Below are 26,634 nucleotides of genomic sequence, written 5' to 3' on the forward strand. Positions count from 1 at the left end.
CCAATACATCCACACACTTGTACACCAAATCCCACAAAAGTAAACGTACAGTAAACAGACAGCAGCTGTGTAAATACCCAGACTGAGATAGTTGTTCTGCTGTACCTGCAAAGATAACCCGCGAAATATTCCTCCGTCCTCAGTCAGGGGTCCTGTGTGTCAGTCCTTACAGTAGCAGCAGCAGCGGCGGCAGCAGCAGCAGCAGTCCTGTACAGTGCTGATGGGATGAGAAGATGTTACTCAAGCAACTGAGGACATGGGGGATATTCACCCCGCTACCAGCGCAACCTGTTGCCAGCACATCGGACAGTCATCGTCCCGCCTCAGGACCGACTTCATTGGTGGGAGGCTCCCCGAAGAGGCGGCGCCTGCTGCGAACTCAGTTTCATCTCTGCACACACGGGTTATTAATACAGTCAATGGTGCGACCGGTTTGCACAGAGGTGTTATGGGAAATTATCTCTCAATCAAATTTTAAATGTCTCAATGGTAGTTTTGGGTTCTTATTATATCCAATACCAAGACAGGCTGCTGAGGCAAAACTAATGAAGTATTGACAGAAAACGGCGATTATAGCTAGTTAACATGGTTATTTACTTCCGTTGGCTACACTACAGCCTATATAATCATTAAACTGAAATTGTAAGTGTAAAAATGGGGCACTTGCATTTTTTTTTGCTTTTTGCCTAGTGACCTAAAATAAATCTTAACCCTTCTCTATACATCAATAGGCCAACCATAATATCTATATTAAAATAAACTGTGGTATCACTCATGTTTGTCTTTGTAAAGACTCTCAATTATCTTAAACATCAAAACACTCTCCTAATAATTTACTGTTTCCTGGGGAAAACTATGTAATTCAGTAATTATGGTCAGAAGGGAGATTTGAAGTTTTGAGCTGTGTTGAGTGCACATGCGGATTTCCTTGAACAGCTCCATTTAAACCCAAGTAAATAATAATGACTAATTTATTGTCGGAAACTTTAATATGCATATTTGTTGAAGGGTTTGTTTGCCTATAGCAATGATTCAAATTCTCTTGGTTATTCTATCACAACATTTCTTTGGAATTAATTTGGACTTTTGAACATTTCTCCGTTTTAGTTACTGTCAAATTGCTTTTTTTTTCCTGGAAACTTATTAGGAAATTATTAGGATATAGGAAACATAGTCAACTATTATTCCATTAATAAAAGCCTCACAAAAGAACTGTTGCAAAATGTCCAATTATTTTTTTGAATAAATTTCATAATAAACTGAGAAGAAAACCTTGCAAATCACTGGTGATGACTTAACACGATGATCTGGGAAAGTTAATAACAGTACTGTAACTAAAACTGAGTGTTATGACAGAGGAATTCCATTGTTATCTGTTTCAATGGGTTCTCCAACCCTCATTTTAATATGACAATAAGCAAAGAAATAAAGATGGGAATAAAAACAGACATGGACAAGTACAAAAAAATCTGTCTTTACTTCAGAGTTCAGTACCTTTCCCTTCCCCACCTGATGTGGGACTCACTGGTTCCTCCAGGTTCCACCAGGAGGCGCCAGAGCAGAGCAAAAGCACAGCACAAATACCAGTACAAAATAAAAAGGAACAGCTGAGAGAGCAAGAAAAGAAAGGCAACTTGGACATTGAATAAAGAAAAATTAAGGAAAGAGAGAAGGAAGAATAGTTATAAACACCTTATACCGTGACAGAAATGTGAAAAATGGGTATTTTTCGCTCTTTAGTTATTTGGTCTACTTCAAGGCCTCTTGCAGCACAGAGGCCAGAATATAAACATAAACAGATCAGACAGTTACTGCATTGGTTCACATGCACCCCCCTCCCCTCATATTTTTTTTTCTTTCTTTTTTTTTTTTTTTAAAAAAAGGACTATGCACATCTGATATGACATGATGTCACTACTTGCTATGCCAACACCATCCAAAAAGCACTGATTTCACAATTCATGTGTACTGCAGAGATAAAAAGAAATGGTTGACTCAATTGTACTGTATAAAAACCAAGACGCCATATTGTATACAACCAAGACACATAGGTTCAACTCATTATTTTGTTCATTGGTCAACTCTTCGGCATGTTCACAACTGATGGGAGTTCCAGACAAATGTTTTGTCCTAATATTTACAACTATTTCTGTGGTAAAAACTTTCTCTGTGAAGTGTTGATGAAATCTCAGCCCAGGTGTCCTTTGGATTAATTAGCACTGGGTACAAAATGAAACATTTAAGAAGTACAGGGTCAAAGTGTGTGTGTGTGTGTGTGTGTGTGTGTATGTGTGTGTGTATGCATTTGTGCAGGTGCAGGAATTATGAACAAAATTTAAAAATGGATTTTTTTTTCCTCACTTGACATTTATGTTTCACAATACTCCTGATACTGACAGTTTACATTGCAAGACACTGATGTATTTTTCCATTTTCCTTTCACTTGCTTGCAGAAAAAAAAGGCTAACTGTGATTGGGCAGTGCTAGAATGAAGCATTTTGACGGCAAATAAAGCTGTGAATCAATTAATGAATGAAACCCCAGTCCCTTTTAAATTTCAGTTTTTAAGAATTTATATATTGCGTTTTAATTTAAAGCCATGAAGATAAAAAGAATAATGTTGATATTTTTGAGTCATTGTGTCAAAACACGGTGGGGTGTATTTCGAATATTTCAACATTTCTTCCCCCGCCTAATGTGGGTTTGTGTGTATATGTGTTTGAAATATCATCGCACTCATGTGGTGCATGAGTGTGGCGAGTCAATCACAGTCAGTCAGTGCGGGAGCTTCCGTGCAAGTCAGTCACAAAGTGTGTGAGGTAGTGTGTTGGTGTCAGTGCTTTGCTGGTTGGCAGGCTAGATGTCTGAAGGACTGTGTAGTTTAACATTCATCATGATTTGACTCCTATAGGGGGTGGGGGAGAAAAATCATTTGCCTAGAGTCACTCAAAGTGCTATATATATATATATATATATAAGCATGAACGTCAATGAGTGTGTTTCTCTGTGTAGTGAACAAGTAAAGGGCTCGTCAAGAAAAAAATTCCGGCAAGTAGCTGACATGACACACTGGTCATTCACTTAGATCAGAACCAAGATGTCTCCATGTGTCCTTACGTGTCGCTGCTCCATTGTCATCCACTCCTCAACTCTCATTAGCTGCCACCAGCTGGCCTAATCCCTGGCGCACAAACACGGCCTGGATGTCCTTGGTCTTGATGCAGAAGTCACAGGCCCAAACAGCAGCACTCTCTCGAGTCAGCAGCCCATACGCTGGCTCTGTCAGGCCTGTGCAGTCCCGGTGGAACCAGCGCTGGCACGATGCCTCGCACAGGATGGCATCCTGGTCGTCATGCACCTCCGCCATACAAAGGCCGCAAGGGAAGACCATTCCAGGGCCACCGAGTTTTCCGGGGCCAGAACCGGGCCCGGTTGATGGGGCAGCAGGGCCAGGGGGCAGGGGAGACTGGGTGTTTGGGGTGGATGTGGAGTTAGAGGGGGGATTAGGGTTGCTGCCAGGTGTGTTGCCGCCATTGTTGTTGGTCATGTTGTTCTGACCTGAATTGGGGGCAGCGTTTGGCATTGGACCGCCAGCAACAGGAGTGTTGTTCTGCTGGTTGTAAGGCGTGGAGCCAGGGGCAGAGTTAGGTGGAGTAGACTGTTGCTGCTGCTGCTGGTTTGAGTTATTAGAGTTTGGGGTGTTTGTGTTGCTGGGGGGCTGTAGCTGACTGGGTGCCGGATGCTGGGGCTGGCCTGATCCATTCAGGGGACCGGTAGGAGAAGAGTTGGGGTTAGGCTGTGGCGGTGCTGATGGAGGCTGACCAGGTGTATTGGCGTTGGGCTGCTGGACGTCAGGGTGACCAGGGAAACCGCCCCCAGGCTGTGGTGGGCCAGAGTTAGGAGGAGGGCCAGGAGTGGTATTATTAGGAGGGGGGCCGTTGGGATTTAGGTTAAGCTGCTGCTGCTGCTGTTGTTGCTGCTGCTGCGGAGGCCCAGGCGGTGCCCCTCCTCCACCAAAGTTCTTTCCATCCTCGTTGCCTGGCCCTGGTGGACTGGGGCCAGGGTAGGGGCCATCCTGTGATGGAGGGAACTGTCCTTGAGGGGGCATACCTGGCAACCCTCCCACCATGTTGCCTCCGGGACCACCACCCATGCCACCCATCATGTTCATCCCAGGACCCATGCCGCCTCCCATGGGAGGCAGGGGACCATGTGGGGGCCCTCTCGGGCCTCCACCACCAGGTAATGGTGGGCTGTTGAATGGGTGTCCTCCCTGTCCATGCTGCTGCTGTGGGGGTATGCCAAACCGAGGATGGGGTGGTCCCCCTCCTCCAGGACCTCCCATACCGCCCGGAGACAACATGGGGTTGAATCCTGGCCCAGGGTGCATGGGTGGACTGAAGTTTGGTGGCATATTAAACTGAGAAGGGCCACCAGGGGGGAATCCACCACCTCCTCCTCCTCCTCCCCCACTGCCTCCCCCACCGCCACCTCCAAAGCCAGGCATTCCTCCAAATCCTAGCTGGTGGTGAGGTCCAGCGTTGGATGGAGGGCCGAACGGGGGCCTCCGTCCAGGCTGGCCGCCGCCTGGTCCACCTGGGCCTCCCATGAAGCCCATGCCTGCGCTCATTCTGCCTCCACCTCCATACCCACCTCCTCCGCCTGCGCCTGGGCTGGGAAGAAACGGAGCGCCACCTGGTCCACCTGCCCCACTTGGTCGAGATGGGGGCCCAAAGTCATCGTCAAACGGGTTGGAGGCGACCAGGTGGTCCACCATGGGGGTAGGGGGGGGTGCAAACTCAGTGAGGTGGGAGAACCCCGCCGCCTACAACAACAGAGAAGAAAATACAGAGCAAATGTTTGTTTGTTTATTGCTTTTTGAAACCAGGTAACTTAAATTCTCATTGCATCAACCTTCAGGGTCTTCTATGTAGCGAAATAATCATATTTGCAAACACAACTATTACCTGAGTGGTTGATTTTCTTGCCTTCTTCTTCTCCGGGCTCTTCATCTGTGAAGCTGAAATAGTAAAATATGGAGGGAAGGGGCGGAAAGGGGGAAATATAATATTAGCCACAACAAAAATAGGCCTCAGTGTCTCATGCCATTGGTCCACCACCAATCAAGTGCAGCATCACATTTGGATTGGCCAATACCCCTTAGTGACAGAGTGGAGCAGCTTTAGACCTAGGGCCTCTTTTTCAAGTCCAACAGTTGAGATGGATTCAATGATGGGACATAGACTGGCATGAGGACAAGATGCTGAACATCCAGGCGTTATCATCACCAAGGTTATGAAGCCTTGAATCGCAAATGACCCAGGCAGACCAAATGACCCAGGCGAGAGGGAGAGAGGCCGCAAACAGAGGCAGAAGAGGTAAGGTCAATGAGGGAGACAGGAAAAGACGAAGACATGAGAACGAGGAAACGAAGTTGAAGGTACATTGATAGCAAGATAGACATCAACCCCGTTCACAGGTCCACTCTGTGAGAAACAGCCACCACCGGAGACAGTCGTGAAGTTTACATATGGGGGAGGCGAGAAGGGATTTGCTAACAGCACCAGTGCAGCCCATTGCAGCGCAGTAATGGATGATTCCGATCTGATTGGGAGATGGGTGAAATTAATTCCTACCTTTGCTTCGTTTTCCTTGTCCCGCCAGTAGTCTCCCCGATTCGGCAGCCATTAGCTAATATGACTGTCGGTGAAGTGGCATATCACCGTTCATATGCAAGAAAAAAAAAGTTAAAAATGACGACGTCTTGAAGGCAATGAGCCGAGTAGGTGGAATCTGCCTTCAGGTCATGTCAGTAACGATAAAATGGTTATCATCACAGCAGTAACTAACACGTATTGGTAACTAAATTGTATTATAACGCCGGCCCAGGTCTGCAAACTCCTTTCCAGCTGCAAATCTTTCGCCACGGTGTCTGTCACGCCGGGATTTGGTCACCAAATAAACGTCAGGTAAACCTGAGCTGGTTCACGGTATTTAGCAGAAGTTCGTCTTGTTGCAAGCCAGTTTCTGCTAGCTGAGTGAAACTAGTTGCTTGCTACCTGGCTCGTCTGCCAGTACAAGCAAGTTACAGGGCACCCCCCACCCCTTTCTCGCTCTCTGTCTAAAATGATCACTTACAGATGTGTAGCTAAAAACTCGACCAGCTAGCTAACGCAAGCTAGTTACTGCCTTGGCTAACTAGCTAGCCACGTTACTCAATGTGGCTAGCTAGCAGCGTTGAGTAGCCGCAACACTGGCACATTAATCCGAAACTGTGGTTTATATTTCTACATTCACTTGTGAAAATGTGCACTTAATTTCACTTAATACAGCATGTATGAGATAAAGCAATCGATCACGTTTTGAAAACTGTTGTTTACTATGCTAACATTAGCTTGCTAGCTAACGTTAGCATGCCACTGAAGATAGCTAGCCATCTTGCAGACTGTCTTGGAAGCAAACTGTACCCTTTCTCCGTTGCTTGCTCTGCTGTCCTTTAAATTGAAACTCTCTGGTGTGTCATTGCCAGCAAACCAGTCCTCACACGGTGTATGCTTGATGATCCACCATTCAACTATAATTCATTCAAAAACGCAAATTTTGCCATAATTATCATGGCCTTCTGTCGCCACCGGACAAAGAGGGACAAGCAGGAGTATCGCGCACCATGGAAGGTTTCATCTCGTCACAAAAATGGGGGTGTCGATAGGTATAATTCATAACTAGCAAAGGTATTTTTGAAAGAATTTATAAAAATACAGAATTTATTGCCTAGAATATAACGTTATACATTTTTATTTTGAAAATCTACCAACCCCACTGTCGTTCACAGTACATATTTTTTAATTTATGGATAGTATCTACCTTTCGCTGGTACATATGGAGCAGCTCAGAACGGACCATTTCCCAACAATACCCTGTACAATTAAACTAGGGGTGAACATTAATTAGACAGCCAATTAAGTACATTATCAAATGACATCATGATTAATATTGAATTAATACGTAACATCAAAATATTAGCATAACTGTCAACTTTGGTTTTAGTCGCTATCTGAAAAAACTTTGGCATGAAAGGAGGTGGGAGCCTATTATTAGTGCATCAGAGCAGAATCAATAATATTTATTGAAAAAGCAGCATTTCAGGAGGCCTGTGTACTGATTTCTGTTCGCAAAAACCACATTGAGACGTGTAGAATTATTTTACAGTGCTGCATTACTTATAGGATAAATCCCTGGAATAATAGGCTACCGATGTGACTATCTTTGGTGGGTTACCTGGTTATAGGTCTGATTTCCTCAAATGGCTATTCCACCATGGTCTCTACAATTAATCACCGCCCACCCGGTCCTGCCTCCCCCCTCACAACTTCAGTAACCCCCCTCCCCTCCATAAACCAGGCGCAGTCAGGAGCCTCGTTGCGACAGTGGACGGTTGTTAAAGATCAGATAAGCCACTCTGGGAATGGGACCACAAATCAGAAGCAAGAAAAACTTTGCCTTCTTTCGGGTCTTCCCACTCAGAAGACACCTCTTCATCCAAAGGGAATAAACTTTTCCTCTGAGCAGAAGAAGGAACAGGTGTAAGAAAACCACAAATGGGATAAAATAGGGGTATTGTTTCGTTTTATTCCCTTGCCAAACAGGCATGAAGGTTGCAAGTCTTTTACTTACATCCATTTTAAAAGTTGGAGGTGTAAGAATAGAGCCACTGACTTTTTAAAGGTATTTATGATATGCTTTAAACTGAGGTGTGGAGATCCTGTAGTCTACACAGGCTCTGTCCTAGAATAAAGCAACGGAAGTCTTTTGTTAGAAAGGCTGTGATTTCTAAAGGTGCGTCTCTGGGGCCCTGGTGTATGGCGCTAAAAGGTGTCGGAGAAGGCAGAGAGGTTTATTGGTTTCCATCTGAGTTGCAATGGCAAAGTGGTTCAAGGAGTTCCCCATCAATCTGAAGAATGGTACCGACAGGATCCGCTCAGCCTCCGAGTCCGGCTCACAACCAAGAGCCAATAAAGGCGGTCTAGTGGCCAGCATTGGTACCAAAACAACAGGCTCCAAAACGGGCCACCGCAAAAACTCCTCTGCTGACAGCACAGGCGGAGGTGGTGGTGGAGGAGTTGGGTCTCTCCTGTCCGGAAGAAACCGAAAGAACTCAGCCATAGAGCTGAATAGAAACGGTGTCACCTCCCCGAAAGATGGAAAAGTTTGGGACACGCTCCTGTCTGGCAAGAGTCGCAAGAACTCCAAAGCGGAGCCGGTGTTTGAGGAGCAGCAAAGACCCCCGAAAAGCTCCCCGTCTGCCAATGCCTACATCAACCGGCTGATCAGAGTGGACAAACAGGACAAAAGCCCCAACTTCAACAGCGGTACCATCAGCAGCCAAGTGGTACCGGAAGCAGAGAAACCAGCCCAGTGCAAGACAGAGACAGTGAGTTACAATCTCAGCCCTGAGTTTTTGCTATCATATCCTGATGATGTAGTTGCGTCTCGTAAATGTACGTTTCTTCTTGTTTTCCCCCTGTAAGGTGTTAAACGTCATTCAAATACCATTCCTTTAAGACCTATGGTATCTATGGCATGAAAAACTTAATTTGTTGTCGCCACATTTTTGCTGTGATATTTGAGTGTTAACATTTTGAAATCAAACAGAATCTATTTTTTGATATTTTAAAAATGATTAGAATGAGAGAGTATATCTGCTCTGAAGTCAGTGTCACTGTTAAATATCCTACAGCTGTTGACTGATTTAGGTGGTAATGTTTCCCTATGGACTCCTGTGGAGAATAAGTGGGCTACGTTTATCCAGGTGTTGTTCAATTTTAATACTTCTTTTACTTTATTTGAATATTTCCATTATATGCTACTTTACATTCCTACATTTCAGAAGAAATGAAAGTAGATAAAAAAAATCTTCATCTAGTTGCTATGGTTACTAGTTAGGCTACTTTTCAGATTAAGAAAATCAATGATGGGTTAAAAAAACATATGATGAAACTACAAAACAGTAGACTATATAGCCAAACATGACTATCTCTAACTTGACCAATTAATACATCAGTGATCAACAATAATCTAAGATATTATATATAGCACAGACAGTCTTCTGCCTGACAAATACTTTTACTTTTGATACTTGAAGTACATTTTATTGTTTGTCTGTACTTTTACTTATCCTAAGTAAAGTTACTGTAACTGAGTATTTTTACAGTGTGGTATTGCTGCTTTTACATACGTAAAAGATGCAAATGCTTCTCCCACCACTGCTGAATGATTTCCGGGTGTCTAGCTGAATCTGAGGCACCTTTCTGTAATCCTAGCAGCGGAGCAACAAATTCTACGCCAGCAAAAATAACATGTGGTGTCATCAATACTAGTGACAATGAAGCAGCCAGGATCCAGTCCAAGCTCTGAAAATTGATATTATTGTTTCTGTTTCTCCCTCCCCTTTGTCTCCGTGACACCCATTGTGTCCACTCCTCCCAGTCTGTCTTTCTATCTCTCTTTCTCTTCCTCTCCACCCCTCGCCCTTACACCCACACCTTCCTTGCCTTGAATACAAAGCTGTGGTCAGACATGAGGCCTTTACCTTCCTCTTCTCCTCTCTCTGGCTCAGTATTCCCCTTTTTCCCTCCACCCACCCTCCCTCTGCCCCATCCCTCTCTTTCACTAGATTGAGGCCCCCTGGTGAAGGCTATCATGTTATAAAAAGCATAGTGTCATTTGACACTCACGCGCTAACTCAAGTCCCCTCCAGCTTGGCTTTGAAAATAAAAAAAAGAAGAGAAGTCAGGGAGGTGACAGTGGAAAGATGGTGAGAAAAAAAGACTGATAACAGAGTGGAAGAATAAAGTGGGAGTTTTATGTTGCAGAAAGGGAGTAAACCTTCTTGATCTCATATTCATAAGTCAGCCTCTAGTTCTGATCGGCCGAGTTCTAGATAATGTGTGTTGTATTTCTACCTTTGAGTTCCTCAGTCAATCCACAGGAGGTGAAGGTGATTTAAGGCAAATTTGTCCCACTAAACCTCTCCCAACTAGTTTCACGCTGTCAAACATCTGCTACTTTATTCAAACACAGACAAATGGCAGCATTTCTTTGGAAAGGGAGCACCACTGGAGGTGATTAGAGAGACAGCTTTATTTTACGGCCTATTATTGTCTCTTGGCCAGTGGCCTGTAAAATAAACAAGAAATTATATGGTGGTGATAAGATGCCAGGACAGTCAAGCATGACTGGTGTGGCAGAAAACAGTGCACAGAGAGATATGAGTGTGAAGAGAGTGGGCTTTACGACTAGAGTGCCTCTTCAGACAAAATGTAAACGAGGCGCCAGTTATTCTTCTAACTAGCTGAAGCCTGCCTTGTAGTTTATTGAGGTTCACCTGACCTAACCTTTTAGCCCTATCAAATGAAATCCAGTACCTCTTCATTGACTCCACATGTCATGTTTTAAATGCAGCTACTTTGATATTCGATTAATTTGTTTTTGTCATTTTTCAAGCAAAAATGCCAAAGATTCGCTGGTTCCAGCTTTTCAAAATGTGAGAATTTACTGTATTTCTTTGCCATATATGATAGTAAATTGAATATATTTGGGTTTTGGACTGTTGTTCCAACAAACAAGATATCTGAAGATGTCACTTTGGGCTCTGGCCAAATATAATCAGCATTTTCTGACATTTTATAGGCAAAATATAATCAAGAAAACAATCAGCAGATCAGACAATAAACTAATCGTTACTTGCAGCCCTATTTTAAACTGGGTGATATTTAACACTATAATTTATATTATATATCTATATTTCCATGTATTTTGTGATGCAGGTGATAATTCTTGAGGATTACGCAGACCCATTTGATGCTCAGAAGACCAGAGAGCAAAGGGAGGCGGAGAGGGTCGGGGAGAATGACGGTTACATGGAGCCTTACGACGCCCAGCAGATGATTACTGGTAAGACTTTGATTAATATGCTCTCGCTGCCTTCTCTTGTAGCTGTCAGCTGTTACAGTAAGATTTGTCATTTCATTCAGTCCCTGATCACTGAGTCTGTACAGCTGTGTTTGACTGACCAGCCTCTCTGTGAATGACAGGATTCTCATTTCCAGTCTCTCTGGGCCGAGGAGTGAGAACATGAACTCATTCCCCTAGTGCTCTCTGTACCCCATGGGGTTGCCACGGCAACTCTGTTGCGTTCGGACAATGGGTGCAGTTTCCTGCCCCTGCTTCCTCTTTCCTGTCTCTGTTTCCTGGTACTATTCTCTAAAAAGGAAGCCGGCCCTCAGCGCGCCCCCCCTCCCTCCTCTCGGATGCAGATCTGTGTAAACCCCTATATGGACCTGTCTGACCATTTATCAAAACTTCCCAGCATCCAGGATGACTGGTGATCCGTCGTCCAATCACATGCCCCCCTGACCTTTCCTTCCATCACTCCATTGTTTTAACTAAACAGGGTTACACAATAGCCTGCTGTGAATGTGAAAATGTTTTATTGCACTGCTCTCTAGTAGATTTTACTTCAATCAGTGCCTGCACTACTTCCAGGCCTCCTCAAAGAAGTCTACAGAGGATGTGATGATGTGACTGAGTCAATTTATGAGGCTTAAATCATACTGAGGAAGTAAGCAAGTTTCTGAGTCACTGAGATTCATCAAGCAAAGCAAGGAGAGTAGGGCAGCATAATTATGAACACTCTGGATACCAGAAACAAATCCTATGTTTTAGTGGGACTAACATGTAATTAATTTCATAGTTTTAGTTCATAATTCCATGTCTAATTCCGACTATTAATTGAAATTTATTTTTCCCAGCCGGAAAAAAGCACAGAATAGATTTAAATTGATTTAAACTCTATTTGTCTGGCAATCAGCAGTTTTAGGAAAACATAAAACCAAAAAATCCAAACACAAACACATGTTGATGGCAGCAACCAATACTAAACAATATGATTTATTTGATAAAGCCATCACTATTCCTGATGTAACGCTTTATCATAATCTGCATTGAGAATAAGATGCATTTGATGAGGATGAAATTCAGTTTGCTTTTCTCTACGAACTGTAAAAAAAAATTGTTAAATAAAGAGCTACAACTGGAGAATGTATGGATCAATAAAGAGGTGATCAGTGTTTAAAAATGAGTAGAACAAAGTACAAAACTGTACAATGAGTGTGTGAGATGCTACAGTTGTAACTCTTAATGTTTTTCTTGCATTTTCTTGCACTGGGGTAGAGTTGTGTTGAAGTGCCATCAGCCCTTTAACCCATTAAAACATGTTCATGGGAGTCCAGGTGGCAGCAGAGGTGTGGCACTAGAAATAGATTAGAGACTGTTCTGCTGCTCACTCACTGACATACATCACTCATACTGTACGCCGCTTTAGTGTTCATTAGCAGAGCTCTTAATCTTTGATCTCACGTCTTTCTACCTGCAAGAGATCAGACGTCGGGGGTCCAAGGACCTGCTGAAGGTGTGTGTGGTGATGGAGGGGAGCGAGGGCGTGGTGGAGGAAGGTCAGTCTGCGCCCCTGCAGATCTATGATGTCCCATATGAGGGAAGCGGTGACGGCGACAAGACAGCGGTCACGCGGCCGGAGCTGGACCCTCGTCCCTCCACTGAGTACGAGCTGCCCTGGGAGTGGAAGAAGGAGCACATTGTCAAAACTCTGTCAGGTACAGCAGAACTTGATGATATCTGAGCTCCAATTCTAGGAATATTTTTTAATGTGAAAGTGAACCGAGCCTCCTGCACTTTCAAATTGTTAATCTTATTCTTACCTTTACACCCCAAACAGCAAAACTTTCAACAGTAACTAAAAGAAATAAAAGTTGGTGCTGACTTTAGACTGTCCCTTTTTTGAGTTGTGACACTGGTTACACTTTTGCTGAACTAGTAACCAGTAACATTTATGTAACACACAGTGCCGACCCTGCTTCTCCACTGCCTTAGATCCCTATGAAAAATATTTGTTCAAAAAACAAGTCAGGCCTGCTCTCACATTTATATTTTATACGCTGGATAGACCAACAGCATACGGAATAATATCTTGCATGAAACATCAAAGCGGTGTCTTCTTATTCTATATTTACTGGAGGCTTCAGCATCCAGTTCAAACTCAAGGCGTAGAGTCAGTTGTGTCTTTTTACATAAGAATTCACATCTTCTCTCATCACTCTCCTTCCCCCAGCACAGTTTGACAGCCCTGAACGCCCAGCCAAAGATGAGACACCTCACCCCACGCTCACCAGGCAGCCCCAACATCCACCAGCCCAGCCGCTGTCACAGCATCAGCATCTGAGGCAGAAGAGCTGGACCCAGAAGATCCTGCGATCCTCACCCCCGACCCTGTCGCCTCCCTCCACCCCGGGCAGCAGCCCTGACACCGAGGCCTGCTGCGTGGACCCCTCCCTGCCCCTGGAAAAACAGAGGTACCAGAACTAGTATGATGGATATAGAATAATTCAGCCAAACCCTGGACATAATTTCTGACAAAAAAAATAATGAGCAAAAGACAATGATTTTACCTCAGTGTTGGCTTTTCCCTGTAGATACATTCAACGTATATTTAAACTTTTATACTCAAACTTTATCACAACAAATTCAAATGCCATCCGCATGAAATATATTCAAGTGCGTGCCCATGTGTTTTCCATTCTTGCAAAAAAAAAACAAAAAAAAACCTCACGCCAGAATGTTAATACATAGTTACATTAAGGTTCATTTCCAGGGATTTTGTATAAAATGAAGTTCCACACTTGATCAATAGCAGATGAAATGTAATCCTCCCTCACTCCCACCATCTGTCTCAGCTGGTACCATGGCTGTGTGACTCGCCAGGAGGCGGAGTTTCAGCTGCAGTCCTGCAAAGAGGCCAGCTTCCTGGTCAGGAACAGTGAGTCGGACAACAGCAAGTACTCCATCGCCCTCAAGTGAGTGTAACCGGAAAGTGCATCAGTGGTGTCTACAGGGCTGAAATATTACTCACACTGGTCACAAACTGCAGTATATGAATAGGATTCAAATGTAATACGCCCAGTTGTAAACGGAACAGTTGAAAGTCAAAGTTCATGTCATAAGTGACTTTTTTTCACATTTACATTTTGACGTAAAAGTTAATATTCAGTACTTTTATACTTATACTTATTGCTGACAAACCCCTTCAACAAACCAAAACCAACAATAAATGTGCGCTAGTAAGTATTACCTATGTATCCAAAGCCTGATGTAGCTTGTTCCTCTGTATCATATCACTGGCTAACATGTTTCTGTCATTGCATTAAATATGTAGTTCATTCTAGAGCATTTAAATGTGGATTAATTCACACTATTTACTGCTGTTTGAGTAATGTTTCCAAAAAAACTACGGTTTTAGGAAAAATGTTGCCATTGATAAAAAGGAAACTGTGAAGTATTCTTATCTTCAGTAATGAATGTGTTTGGAGTATCACAGACAGGGCACGGATGCCAGAGGGTATTACGAAAACATTATATAATGAAAATATCAAAACGAATCCATGTTTTATTTTGACTAAGAAATTCTGTTTTCATCTCTCAGGCTCATAACACACACCAGGATATATGAATTTATAATATTTTTGGTTAATTCCCCTTTCTCTTTTCCTCTCCTCAGGACGAGCCAAGGCTGTGTTCATATCATTGTCGCCCAGACCAAAGAAAACGGCTACACCCTGGACCAGAGCAGCTGCGTGTTCCCCAGCATCCCAGAGGTGGTGCACCATTACTGCACTCAGCGCCTGCCTTTCAACGGCGCCGAGCACATGACCCTGCTGCACCCAGTGCCTCGCATCCACTGACTCCACCCCAGCCCGCGTTAGGTAGAGCCTACAAAACAAACACACCTCTGGGCCTGCATTGACAAAAATGTTTCCAAACATCAGTCACAACCTCATTTCTGATCAATGAAGCTCAACGTGTACTTCAAGTCTCTTATTTGTATGTCACTACCTTATGTGTGTGGTTTTTTTTATTTTTATTTTTTAATTTGATCATCAGGAAATGTTTGCAGCTCACCCCGTGTCTTGAAACTCTTGATGGCTTCTTCTTTCTTTATTCTACCTTGATGATCAGCTGATGAAAAACACCCAGGCTGCTGTTTTGCATGTGAACGAGGGGGAAGCACGAGGCACTTTTATTGATTAAATGTGACCTGGAGTTGGATTTGAACGGGACTCAAACATAGATGTGATGTTTTAAAAGATACATATGCTATTTTTTATTATTTTTACAAAGTGAATTTATTATGAAGCTGAAAATACTTTAGACATGGACACATGTTTGTGGCTCTCTTTCTCCCTCTGGTGGATGTGCTGGTACACTGCACCGACTTGCCAACATAAAGAATTTTCTTCCTTCCTTGAAGTTTATAGTTGGTAAAAATCCATGCACATTAGCGTATCATTCCACTTATCAAGATATGAACAAATATCAGCTGTTTTATCTTCATGCTCGCAGCAGATTTCTAATTTATGCTCTTGTACTTGTTAGTTTTCTGTAACCACTGTCCCCTGAGGTTTTCCTCTGTTGTACTGTGAATGAGGGAGTTGTTTCTACTGTATTATCTGCACTGTGAAGAGTGAGTGATTCACCCTGATGCAATGTGCTTGAAGGAGGAATGACTCTACAATAGTTAGAGCTATTTAGGACAAGAACTGAGACCACGTTTCATTTTCAGTTGTTAATTCTGGGGAATATCTGTAAAATAATCCTGAAAGTTATCGTGATCTGCGTTAAGGAAACATCGTAAAAATGATGTCAAACTTATTTTTGGTGTACAAATGTGGACAAGAAATGAATGACACATATTCAAATAATGAAAGCAAGAAAAAAAAAATTAAATACAGTATCAGCATAAAAGAAATTCCAGTCTTGTCATCGCCCCACTCTTTTCTAATATTGTTTATTCAGACCCCTGTTGCTAAAAAATAATGCTGTTCTCAGTGTAATGCCCCCTGGTGCTAAGAGGCAGAGCAGCAAATTGAGAAGTGATAGCTATATTATTTTCACTCTCTTATTTCTCTTTGTGTATTCTTAATGTAACTCAGACTTTTTGGGGGGGGGGGGCTGACATTGGGTGTATGCTGAAAATCATTCGGGCAACTCTGACCTGCAACGCAGCCTGATGTTAGCCAGCAGACTGACAACAAAATATGGTAAAACTGAGGTCACTTTTTCTTTTTTCTTTTTTTTTTTTTTGGCGGTCTGCCACTCCTGAGTCTTTTCAAGGATTTAAAGGGAAGTCAGTTTGTGGTTTTTGGCAGAGTGTTCAAGCAGAGGTAATCCAAGGAGACACACCTGCTATACATTTTTCACCGATGTCTTTTGATATGTGGAGACCTGCTGTTAGAAACGTTGTAAAACAGATTACAATAAAAGGTCCTGAATCTCAATGCTGGAGATCCCCTGTGAGCGTCTCTCTGATCCCAATAAATCAACAACATCAACAGCTAAATGTGAGGGTGTTTGTGTCAATGTCGGGGCGCTGAAAGAGAATGATCAAAGCATCAGACCCTCCCATCGTCCCCGAGGAACCGGCCTCTTCACACACGCTGGAATGACTTAATGAGGGCATTTTTGAGCATAATGAATCTTTTAACTATGAGAGCCTGACTGTGGTTTCAGCGGTTTGGAAATTTGTCTGCAAGTTTAGCTCTCCATTTTGCTAAAAGGAGATCAATGATTATGCAGGGTTAGACTGAAAAGGTCTGGGGGGAGGTGTAGCGGGGAGATTAAGTTTAGCCAAGGATCATGTTGAGGACAAACGGCTTACGTAGCTGCAGTGAGCACCCAGGCCTGTGCCGTGTGTGTAGATCTAAGGTAAACGCGGCTCTAAAAACAGACAAAGAGTAAGAGTAGTATCATTACACCCATGTCAAGGAGCGCTTAATGTGAAGGGAAAAAAAAAGAAGAGCAATCGACACCATCCCTCTCTCCTTCCCTCCTTTTCTTACGTATCGTTGGCCCCCTCTCCTTTACCTTCCTCGCCCTGTCTGTGTTATCCGAGGCTGATATCTGTCTGTCACCTGTTTCTCCTTGACTCACAGGGAGGACACGATCACTGTTTACCTCTGTTTGGAGCCAAGAGTTTGTGCTTTAGTTTATGAAGGCCGCTCGCCTTACCTCATGGACTGCTGTTTCCTTTTGAAGCGGTTGAATGGTGGCAGGTGACTTAGGAGACACTTTTACTCACTTTGCTACAGTAAAATACACCTGTTGTTGGTGGTTGAAGATCATTTAAAGAAGTAAAAGTACCAATATAACAGTGTGATGATACTCCACTCCAGGTAAAAGCTCCGCATTCAAAGTTTGAATACAGAATCAAATACACTGACATCATCAGGCCTGCTGGTTTAAACTTTACCAATGTGTTGTATTTTTTTAAGATTATTTCATGCTTTTTTAAATGTAAAATCTTAATCTGAAAAGTAACTCAAAGCTACAGCTGTCAGATAAATGTAATGGAGTAAAAGGTGCAATATTTGCATCTGAAATGTGGTGCAGTATAACTAATATAAAATGGAAATACCCAAGTAAAGTCCAAGTGCCTCTAAACTGTACTTAAGTGCAGTGCTTTAGTTACTTCCCACCGCTGCCTGTTACATCAAAGCATGTTCTTTATGAATTAGTCGTGCCAGAGCCTTGTAATTCATATGTCTCCTGACTCCTCCTTGGCAGTGAGTTGCGGCCATAAGGTCTCCCTGCGGGCTCCTATCAAGATGGATTTCATGAACCTGAGGAAAGCAGGCCTTCTCAAATTCTACCCAAGACAGAGCAAGCTACACCTGGAAAGGACTTAATCATCAAATGATATAGACCTGGATTCACCCATGCTACTGTATACTTGAATGAATAATTTCATTTTGTTCTCACGTGTATGCCATCCTACTCTCACGCAATCGCTGCCCCCTTCTCCGGCTTGCATGACAGCTTGACGTGATCGCCGCCTGGCTGTGTCTGACGGACGAGATGACTTGACCTGCTCCGTTGGTAACCGAAGTGTCCCTGCCATCCTTATCAGATGCTTCAGACTCGTCGCCAGTGACGGGGCCCGGCTTTGTGCTGCTCATCTCCTTTTCTCACGCAGGCGGCACCTGCCGTGTGGGTGATCCATCAGCAGAGACTCTTGCCTTTTAGTTTGAATCGGTTCCCCTGCTAAGGTCAGGCCTGTTTTTAGATACTGTTTGCAGGATGTCCTCAAGCCATTGTATGTCCCTGGGTGGTTGAAAAGACCATGTGACTGAGAATTAAGTAACTGCTCTGGAGTGTAACTCGTGCAGGGTGTCTGTCTCATTGTGCTTCACGACTGATACACCTCAGTTACAAGCACTTAACTCACTGAAGAAGCATCGGCCTCCTCTCTTTGACTACATACGGATTCACATTGGGATTTACTCGCGTTTAACAACCACTAAATTTGATACAACAATAAATGTATAGTGTAAAAATATTCATCAATAACACATGATTTTACTCACCAGTTCAAACACTGCTGCTGCTTTTCAATGACAAACCAGTTAGCACTACTTGTAATCCTTCAGTAGTGGAATATAACTGACTCCAGTACTGTACTTAAGTACAATTTGTTGGTAGATGTAGCCTACTTAAGAATTTCAATTTGATGCCACTTTATTCTTCTACTCCACTACATTTCAGGGGGAAATTTTGTACTTTTTTTTTTACTGCACTACATTTATTAGACAGCTGCTGTTACGAGCTACCTTTCCTATTAATGTTTTACATTAAAATTATAAGCTAATAAAACACAATTCATTGTTAAAGATTAAACCAGTGGTTCTGAACTTTTTTGGCTGGTGACCCCTCACACAACAGCAGAGTGTGGCTGGGGCCTGTTGCCCCATTAAAAATGACATGAATCTTTTGCAGAAAATGAATTTAATTTTCTTTTTTCTTCTTCCCTAGCCCCCTCAGATTTATCCTGTGACCTTCGGGAGGGCCCCAACCCCTTGGCTGGAACCACTGTTATGTTTATCTCCAATGTGACCAGCTACCAAATTGAAATGGTACCTGTGCATTGATGCACCAGTATTAACAATCTAAAATTGTAATTTATAATAATATAGCATTCACAGCGACAATTGTTTCGCAGAAAAACAAATGCTTTTGCTACATAAAGTATATATTGCTGATAATGCTTCTGAACTTTAACTTAAGTAGTAGATTGAATGTAGGATTTTTACTTGTACCGCTGCATAGGATCTGGATACATCCTCAGCTGCCGCAGGTATACTGCATGCTGAAACTCTTCCTCTTGGCATGTTAAATAATTCTCCTTTTTTCCCACGTGCACCTGCAGTTAGGGATCAGAGGATTTGACTTCTGCTTCCATTATTTTTTCTACTCTTTTTTTTTTTTCTCCCACATGAAAACAGGTGATTTATCGCTCCTTTGGAATGACACAGCAGGTAACCAAGACTGTTAGCACTCGTAACAGGTTGTTTGTTTGCCCTCAGGTTACAACAGGGTTAACAGTCACCGCTCTGTTTCAAATTGTTTACCTATCTGCATGCTGTGCATGTCGAACTCAAATATTCAAACCCTCCAATCAGAGGACGCCTTTAGAGAGAACAGCGGCTGGAGGAATGATAGCAGATGAATGCAGGGTGAACCCCCCTGCCCATAGACACCGACTGACTGACTGGGAATAAGTTTCTTACTCTTGCTGACAGTAAGAAGAGGAGGTGTTTAAGCTCATCAGTGTTCAAGCACAATTACACCCAGAAGTGAAGAGATCCTTCTGTGATTCAGCGCCTCGGCATTTCTTCCTCTGACATATTTTAAAAGTGACGAGCAGCTGTAAAAGCCAATGAGGTGGAAGAAGACGTGTTGATTTACTAATCTGTGGTGTGTGTGTGTGTGTGTGTGTGAGAGAGAGAGAGAGAGAGAGAGAGAGAGAGACACTGAGGGACAATGTGTACTAACAGTCACAGCAACTTGAACATTCCTCTGTGATTATACCACTGCTTTCCAAGTTACATACTTCACTGATGTACTCCATAAATTGCATTCACTCCCCGCCTATGCTGTCCTTCCTTCATTCACAAACACACACATGCACACACACACACACGCACACACACACATAGACACTTATAGACATACAAACACGCTCTCTTTATCTTCTCTCACACCCTCACCCCTTCCCTCTCTTTTCTCTCTCTGTCTCTCCTCTCTCCCTCCCTCTCTCCCTCTCTCTGTCGCCCTCTTTTGAAGAAGTTTTCCGAGCAGATCCAAGTCAAACATCTGGGTCAGCTTATATCTAGTGGAACAAGACTTGCAGGATATTGTTGGCAGGATGTATGAGCTGGAGCAGTTTACTCTGTGGGAATCCCCAATACACACACACACACACACACACACACACACACACACACACGCACTGTTTGCTGACATTGTTTCTTTCTACACCATTCAACTTGATTTCCAGGTGCACCGATTCATCCCCGTCATGTCCATGAATACTTGTGCAGCATAAGGGATTTTTGTGAAGTATGTGTAAACAAACACACCACTCCTAATGGTTGGTTAAATGCCATGTTTAATATTTTGAAGAATGCATTGGTTATTACCAAAAAAAAAAAAAAAGGATTACAAAATAGGCGCAAGAAAGGGGATAAATCATATCCTATTGTTCAACACTGAGTACATACAATAATATGATAATCTGTAACTTAATATATGTTCACAAGTCATTTATGTGCAACAAATGCTTAAACATCCTGGTGTGCCTTCTGCAAAAAATCTAACCAGCACCTCTCTCTCACAGGATACTGTCAAAACGGCTGAACTTGAGTTGTAAGGAGTTGGAGTTTACCCTGTTCTGTATGTAAAGTCACTCACTGCTCTGAGAACAGTGCAGCAAGCTCCGGATATGCTGTGGTATGAAAAACAGTTGCAGAGGGAAAACACTACTCCTGCTGAATGCCCCATGCTCTGTGAACCCACAAACTCTCTGCTGGACCCTTCCCGTATGAGTAGCTGGGGTGTTTACAAATTGCATAAGACAAAATTCCGTAGCAACTCGCTCCTCTATCTCTTATGATTTACAGTTCTTCCCCCTCTTCCTCCTCCTCCTCCTTCTCTTCTCCCTCTTTCCACCTCTCAGCTCCCACTCTCCCCCCCCACCCCCCCCAGCCCCCATTCTTGCACTGATTCAATCTTTCTTCTCCGCCGACTCGCCTTTGCTTCCGTCTTTTGGTTTGTCATCTGTTTTGTACTCCAGGAAGAAGTCGTTGCAGGCGACCGTGAGGGCGCCCATCAGGATGATGAACTCGGTGAAGTCCACCTCCCCGTCATTGTTGGCGTCCAAGTCGTTCATCACCTTCTCAACTGCTTCATTATCTTTGGAGCTCTGTCAGTGGGGAACAGAGCGAGAGAGAGAGAGAGAGAGAGAGAGAAAGAGTTAAGAATGTGTTCTCTGCTATGTGTGTGTGTGTGTGTGTGGTTGCGTGGTGTGTGTGTGTGTGTGTGTGTGTGTGTGTGTGTGTGTGTGTGTGCGTGTGTGTGTGGGGCTACATCACTGCACAGGCTTGTTCCAGCTTGTGTGTCAGAGTATGTGTGCACATACCTTCACTCATGTGTCGCATATTTCCAAACTACATTAGTGTGTTAGAGCACAACCGCATATTTGCCTCTTCACACACTTCTTCTCTTACCCCTAAGTAACTGCCCAGCTCCTCTAGTAGCAGCTCCTTCAGCTCACCCCTGCTCAGCGTGTACTTGTCGCCCTCCTTCCCTGAGTATTTGTGGAAGGTCTTTATGAGCATCTGCATGGCACTCTCCAGGTTGGAACTGGGCTCCTTGGACATGCTGGAAAAGGAATCAGGTCAAAAGGTCAGACTCTGCCACCCAATGCCCGCTCCAGCCCCGGCTGCATGCGCGGCCACATAGCAGTCAAGGGTGAAGCCACCTCCAAGACAAAGTGATAGTTTGAAAGGCAGATGAATGGATGGAAGGAAACCAAAGTAGAGAGGTTTTCCCATTTCTAGAGAACGGGTCGAATAACACTCTGCATGTAGTGCAGAGGCTATTACCGGCCCTAATTTAAGTAGTCTGGTCACTGTGTGTGTGTGTGTGTGTGTGTGTGTGTGTGTGTGTGTGTGAGTGTGCATGTGTGTGTGTGAGTGAGTGACCTTACTGGGTTTTACATTTCAGAGGTTTGGATAGAAAGGTGGAGGATTGCTTTGGAAAGGCTTTTCGAACAATCTTACACACATTGTGTCCGGCATGGTGGAGCTTCTCGTGCTGGACTCGTGGAGAGACTGTGCACACACAGACACAGATAAGTCACTGTCAATGATGTACAGTTTGAGTGTGAATACTTACTATAAGGCACATTCATGTCACTTCCTGTACTTTTAAGAAGGGCTGAGCTGATTTTAAGAGTCCCCAGGTTATCGCTCTTGTAAGCCGAATTGATAATGCATGTAACAATTAACGCTGTGGCATCAGAGAAAAGTGGTCTCGGTGTAGAACATGTTGATCGTGTAACAGCCTTATCATTTAAAATGTAAACCTGAAGTGAAACGCAAAACTCATCTGGTAATCACAGTCAAACTAAGGAGCTGAGTAACCTGAGGTGTCAGTGTATACACTAACGTGTGGATACAAGTGAGGGCACTCATTCACTTCCATTCTCGTTCAGTCACATTCAACTTTCAAGTTGAATTTGGAAAGTTCAGGGACCTTCCTACGCGGAGAATAAAGGGGTACAGTGTTATTTTGAGGCTGATCCATAAACACACAAAACACTAAGGGAAACAATCAATCTGTCAATCAATCTCCCTGTGCATGATTTATTAACTAATCACCTATTACAAAATGTCAGTCACCGGTTACTGCCGCTCATCACGCTGCAGAGCGTTGTGCCGGAGAGGTCAGAGTTGTAGGCCGTGGAGACAAAGGAGGAGGTGAGCGGACACCAAAGCTGGCTAACTGGAAAATCTATAGGGGTCATCTGTCTCGCTGACTGACACAATACAATAGGAAACCATGGAGACAAAAATGCCATCAGTAACACAATATTGAGTATGGTAATAATGCATACGCACTATGTAATCTTAATGACGGGTCAATATCCACGTCGAGAGACTGGAGAGAAGGCTACAACCATTTTATAGAGCAGGAAACAATGATGCACTAATTGTCTTCTGTTTCCATGTCATGCTTATATTTGTCATTCATACATCTCACATAGTTTATTCCATATTATTCCCATTATATTGTTATTTCTTAACACTGCTTTGCCACAAATCCCTATTGGCTTCACTTGTTTCCATGTGTCATAGATGTACACATTTCCTGTCACGCTCCTCTCGAAGCTCACGCATCAGCAGAAAGCAAACGGTAACTTTTCAAGTCAGAAAGACTTCAAATGAATCCCACACTTTTGTTTTTTCCAGGTCTTGTGATGAGTGCCCACTCTCCGGTGGATTACTGCTCTAAAAGTTTTTTTTTTTTCTTTCATGTGACCACTATTTGCTGCAGTTGCACAGTTGATAAAATACTTTACAAGGAAACCTACATCAGATGCAGAGGAGAAAGTAAGGTGAAGCAATCCCTCCAAGCTGTCTGTCTTACCTGAGTGCTGATGGAGGGCCTCCTTTGTCTTTGAAGAGGTGCAGGAGACAGAGCCAAGGCAGAGATGGATGGGGAGAGAGTTTGCCGGTGGCTTAAATATCACCTGCTCCCCCCACCCCTCAGCCCCCACCCCTCCCCAAACTACTTCACCTACTTACGTATATACACTCTGCTTCTGTTTCTCTGTCCTCCCTCTCTCTTTTTGCAGGTGCCTTTCTCTCCCTTCCTCTCTCCATCACACACACAGACACACATGCGCACGTGCACACACACACACACACACACACACACACACACACACACACACACACACACACACACACACACACACACACAATGATGTCCATACAATGATAACTAGATTCCCGCAAGTAACAAGGATATAAGATAAACACAAATAAAAATATGTTATTGTCACAGTTTTATTCCATATTAGCCATTACACGTTACATAGAATAAGCAGAAATGATACAGCATTATATGAAGTTGAAATACTAGCATAGTGGAGTTTACGTGACTTGATAGTGGAATCTGAAATGAGTCCAGCTGCTAGACACACACACCCTCTAGTACTTGGCAGGAGATAAACAAGAATACATCAACGTACAGTGATGAAAGCCTGCACAATATCCTGGGAATGGTCCCATAATCACAAACATTTTGACCCAATGAGCCCTAAAAGCACATCCACATACTTGTATGTACACTTATCATATCCTCTGGGAGGACTCTTAACACAGGCTTTTATCTTCATCTACTGTGATTCAATGAATGAGACTTATTGTGTGGCAATGAAAATCTGTCTGCAAACACTCCCTGCTGCTAATCTGCTGTGTGTGGTTCCAGCATGTTTTAATCTACATGGAGTAAAGGTTGGGTGCGGTTTACACTATGGGACACTAACAAAAACCGCCAGTGCAGACAGTTCAACCTCTCTGAAAGAAAACGTAGCGTTCACAGCTCACTCCGTCCATCTGCTATTCCAAATAGATTAAAAGAAAGCATTAGCTGATATAAAATAATTTCCAGATGATGTTTAACCCAGGTCGGTTCACTCTAAGTCCAGGAATCTATTGGTGTAGTGCGAGTAAGGTAATTTTAATATAAAAAAAAATCAGTAAAGTGAATTTTGCTTGATCCAGTTTCGTCTGACCATATTTTGGCTTATGGTGATTGAGAGAAAAAAAAAACACAAAAGACCACGATTTTAATGAATTAGCCGAACAAAGGGAAAACTGTAGAGTGTTTAAACATGCCGGGCCTATGCGAAGTAGCAAATAGGGTATGCAGCTTGCCAATGTACACATTTGCACACACACACACCCACACACACACACACACACACACACACACACACACACACACACACACACACACACACACACACACAAACACACACACATACACACAAATACATCCATATCTCCAACAGTTTAATTGGAGAGAGTTCAATTGGATTGAGATCTGGTGATTGTGAAGGCCATAGTACAGGATTCACATCATTTTCATACTCGTGCCCTGTGGCTGGAGGCAGTGTCATCCAGTTTCTCCACTCATCATTTTTCAGGTTTTTCCTTTAAAAAAAAGATGCCTGAGGCCTATGTACATGTTGAACAGGAGACTGGCTGTAGATGGTGCAAGAGAGTGATATGTTTCCATCATTCACAGGAAGTACCTTAATTTGAATTTTTTTTTTTTATATAAAAAGAATATAGGTTTTAATAAAAGAAATAATAATAATAAAGCCTAAATAGCCCAAAATATCTCAATAATTTTGTTAGTAATAGATCATGCAGGAAACATAGCGTACTTGTGTATGAGTATAAAGGCTGAGCAGAGTGAGTGTAAATGAGAGAGTATTTACAATGGGAGTGTCGCAGTGAGGCAGGGTGACCACATGACTCGGCTTATTTGTCTTTTCCTATTTCGCTGCCGAGCGGTTCAAAGCGCCTGGTGCTGTTACAGTGCACATTTGGTAGTGTGCCCAAAACGTGTGTGCCTTAAGCACGACCGGGCCGGTCAGGTCAGACCTATAATACAGCAATCCTGCAACACGAGCCTTTTTCTCATGGCTGCATTATTGATGATGAGACAATTTACAAATCATTAAATTGTAATTAACAAATTGCATGTAATGTGACAAAGAACTACGCTTTCAAGTGATCTCCATAGTGGTCCAAACAAGAAAGAATTAGGTTAAAAAGTTAAATATAAAGAGGCCATGTAGAACTTAAATAATGGCTACAATAATGGTAATACAATGATAATATGTAGCAAATAAGTTTCTGATAGCATGCAACATCTTATTATTAGCCTGTTGTAAAAGATCACACCACATAGATTCATATTGTTGGCTCAGTATTCCTTTTTACTTAAAAAAAAAAAAAAAAAAAAAAGCACAACCTCTGACAATGATCCCTCTGACACTAGCACCTGGTCTGACGGGCAGGATCAGTGGAGCCCAGGATTACTTTCATGTAATTGTTTGTGTCCCAACCCTCAAATGCCAAATCCAGTAGTTTCCCAGTGTCTGGGACTCAGGGATCCAGTTGCACGTCAAACAGGGTCTGAATGAGGGTGTGACCAACAAACAAACACGCAAGCCTGAACAACTGGTGCAAAACCAGTGGAAAACAACAAGCAACAACCAGCAATTTTAAACAGAGCCCCCCCCCCCCCCAAAAAAAAAGAGCTAAAGTTTCTGTCACTCCAATTCAGTGCTACACCAGATACTCTAGAGCCCAGCACCTTTATGGATCAATAAGTAGAATAGGACCATTGTAATAGTGCAGTTTGGAGAACACAATATCGTATTGTAAAGTACTTTAGATAAAAACTGCCACCAGGTGACACCTGTTATGGCTTTCTTTACTTCTTGGTGTTTGTTATCTTGCTCTTCTCCACCAGTTCTAATCCAGGCGGATTAGGTTGCATGTACACCTTCCCTGACTTGCTCCTCCAGTGACCAGCCCACTCCCATGGGACTATTTTTGGCTCACCTTTTGACCATAAGGGTCCTTT

The 26,634-nt window shown here is 43.1% G+C and overlaps 3 protein-coding genes across 3 annotated transcripts; 1 reads left to right on the forward strand and 2 right to left on the reverse strand.

Moving 5' to 3' along the window:
• Nucleotides 1-1,458: 1,458 nt before the first annotated feature.
• On the reverse strand, nucleotides 1,459-6,638 carry pygo2 (pygopus family PHD finger 2). Its single transcript, XM_022747682.1, has 3 exons — nucleotides 5,637-6,638; nucleotides 4,968-5,020; nucleotides 1,459-4,825 (listed from the first exon to the last, which is right to left on the reverse strand). Exons 1-3 carry the CDS (start codon nucleotides 5,686-5,688, stop codon nucleotides 3,146-3,148), a joined length of 1,785 nt encoding a protein of 594 aa, XP_022603403.1. The 5' UTR covers nucleotides 5,689-6,638; the 3' UTR covers nucleotides 1,459-3,145.
• Nucleotides 6,639-7,332: 694 nt separating this feature from the next.
• Nucleotides 7,333-16,406, forward strand: she (Src homology 2 domain containing E). Its single transcript, XM_022747307.1, has 6 exons — nucleotides 7,333-8,431; nucleotides 10,827-10,953; nucleotides 12,435-12,671; nucleotides 13,187-13,427; nucleotides 13,809-13,928; nucleotides 14,630-16,406. Exons 1-6 carry the CDS (start codon nucleotides 7,919-7,921, stop codon nucleotides 14,811-14,813), a joined length of 1,422 nt encoding a protein of 473 aa, XP_022603028.1. The 5' UTR covers nucleotides 7,333-7,918; the 3' UTR covers nucleotides 14,814-16,406.
• Nucleotides 16,407-21,187: 4,781 nt separating this feature from the next.
• On the reverse strand, nucleotides 21,188-22,262 carry LOC111223128 (protein S100-A1-like). Its single transcript, XM_022747155.1, has 3 exons — nucleotides 22,249-22,262; nucleotides 21,690-21,843; nucleotides 21,188-21,385 (listed from the first exon to the last, which is right to left on the reverse strand). Exons 1-3 carry the CDS (start codon nucleotides 22,260-22,262, stop codon nucleotides 21,188-21,190), a joined length of 366 nt encoding a protein of 121 aa, XP_022602876.1.
• Nucleotides 22,263-26,634: the final 4,372 nt, after the last annotated feature.

The sequence above is a fragment of the Seriola dumerili genome, unplaced genomic scaffold, assembly GCF_002260705.1.
Source record: "Seriola dumerili isolate Sdu_G_001 unplaced genomic scaffold, Sdu_1.0 BDQW01000110.1, whole genome shotgun sequence".
Taxonomy (NCBI): Eukaryota; Metazoa; Chordata; class Actinopteri; order Carangiformes; family Carangidae; genus Seriola; species Seriola dumerili.

Excerpts from the sequence above, each read along its gene's own strand:
- pygo2 (XM_022747682.1), bottom strand. The coding sequence starts at position 5,688 with ATGGCTGCCGAATCGGGGAGACTACTGGCGGGACAAGGAAAACGAAGC. Across the intron at positions 5,021-5,636 it reads ACAAGGAAAACGAAGCAAAG|CTTCACAGATGAAGAGCCCG; the intron begins GTAGGAATTAAT and ends TTACTATTTCAG. Across the intron at positions 4,826-4,967 it reads CAAGAAAATCAACCACTCAG|GCGGCGGGGTTCTCCCACCT; the intron begins GTAATAGTTGTG and ends CTGTTGTTGTAG.
- she (XM_022747307.1), top strand. The coding sequence starts at position 7,919 with ATGGCAAAGTGGTTCAAGGAGTTCCCCATCAATCTGAAGAATGGTACC. Across the intron at positions 12,672-13,186 it reads CATTGTCAAAACTCTGTCAG|CACAGTTTGACAGCCCTGAA; the intron begins GTACAGCAGAAC and ends TCCTTCCCCCAG. Across the intron at positions 13,929-14,629 it reads AAGTACTCCATCGCCCTCAA|GACGAGCCAAGGCTGTGTTC; the intron begins GTGAGTGTAACC and ends TCCTCTCCTCAG.
- LOC111223128 (XM_022747155.1), bottom strand. Across the intron at positions 21,386-21,689 it reads AGCTGGGCAGTTACTTAGGG|AGCTCCAAAGATAATGAAGC; the intron begins GTAAGAGAAGAA and ends CCCCACTGACAG.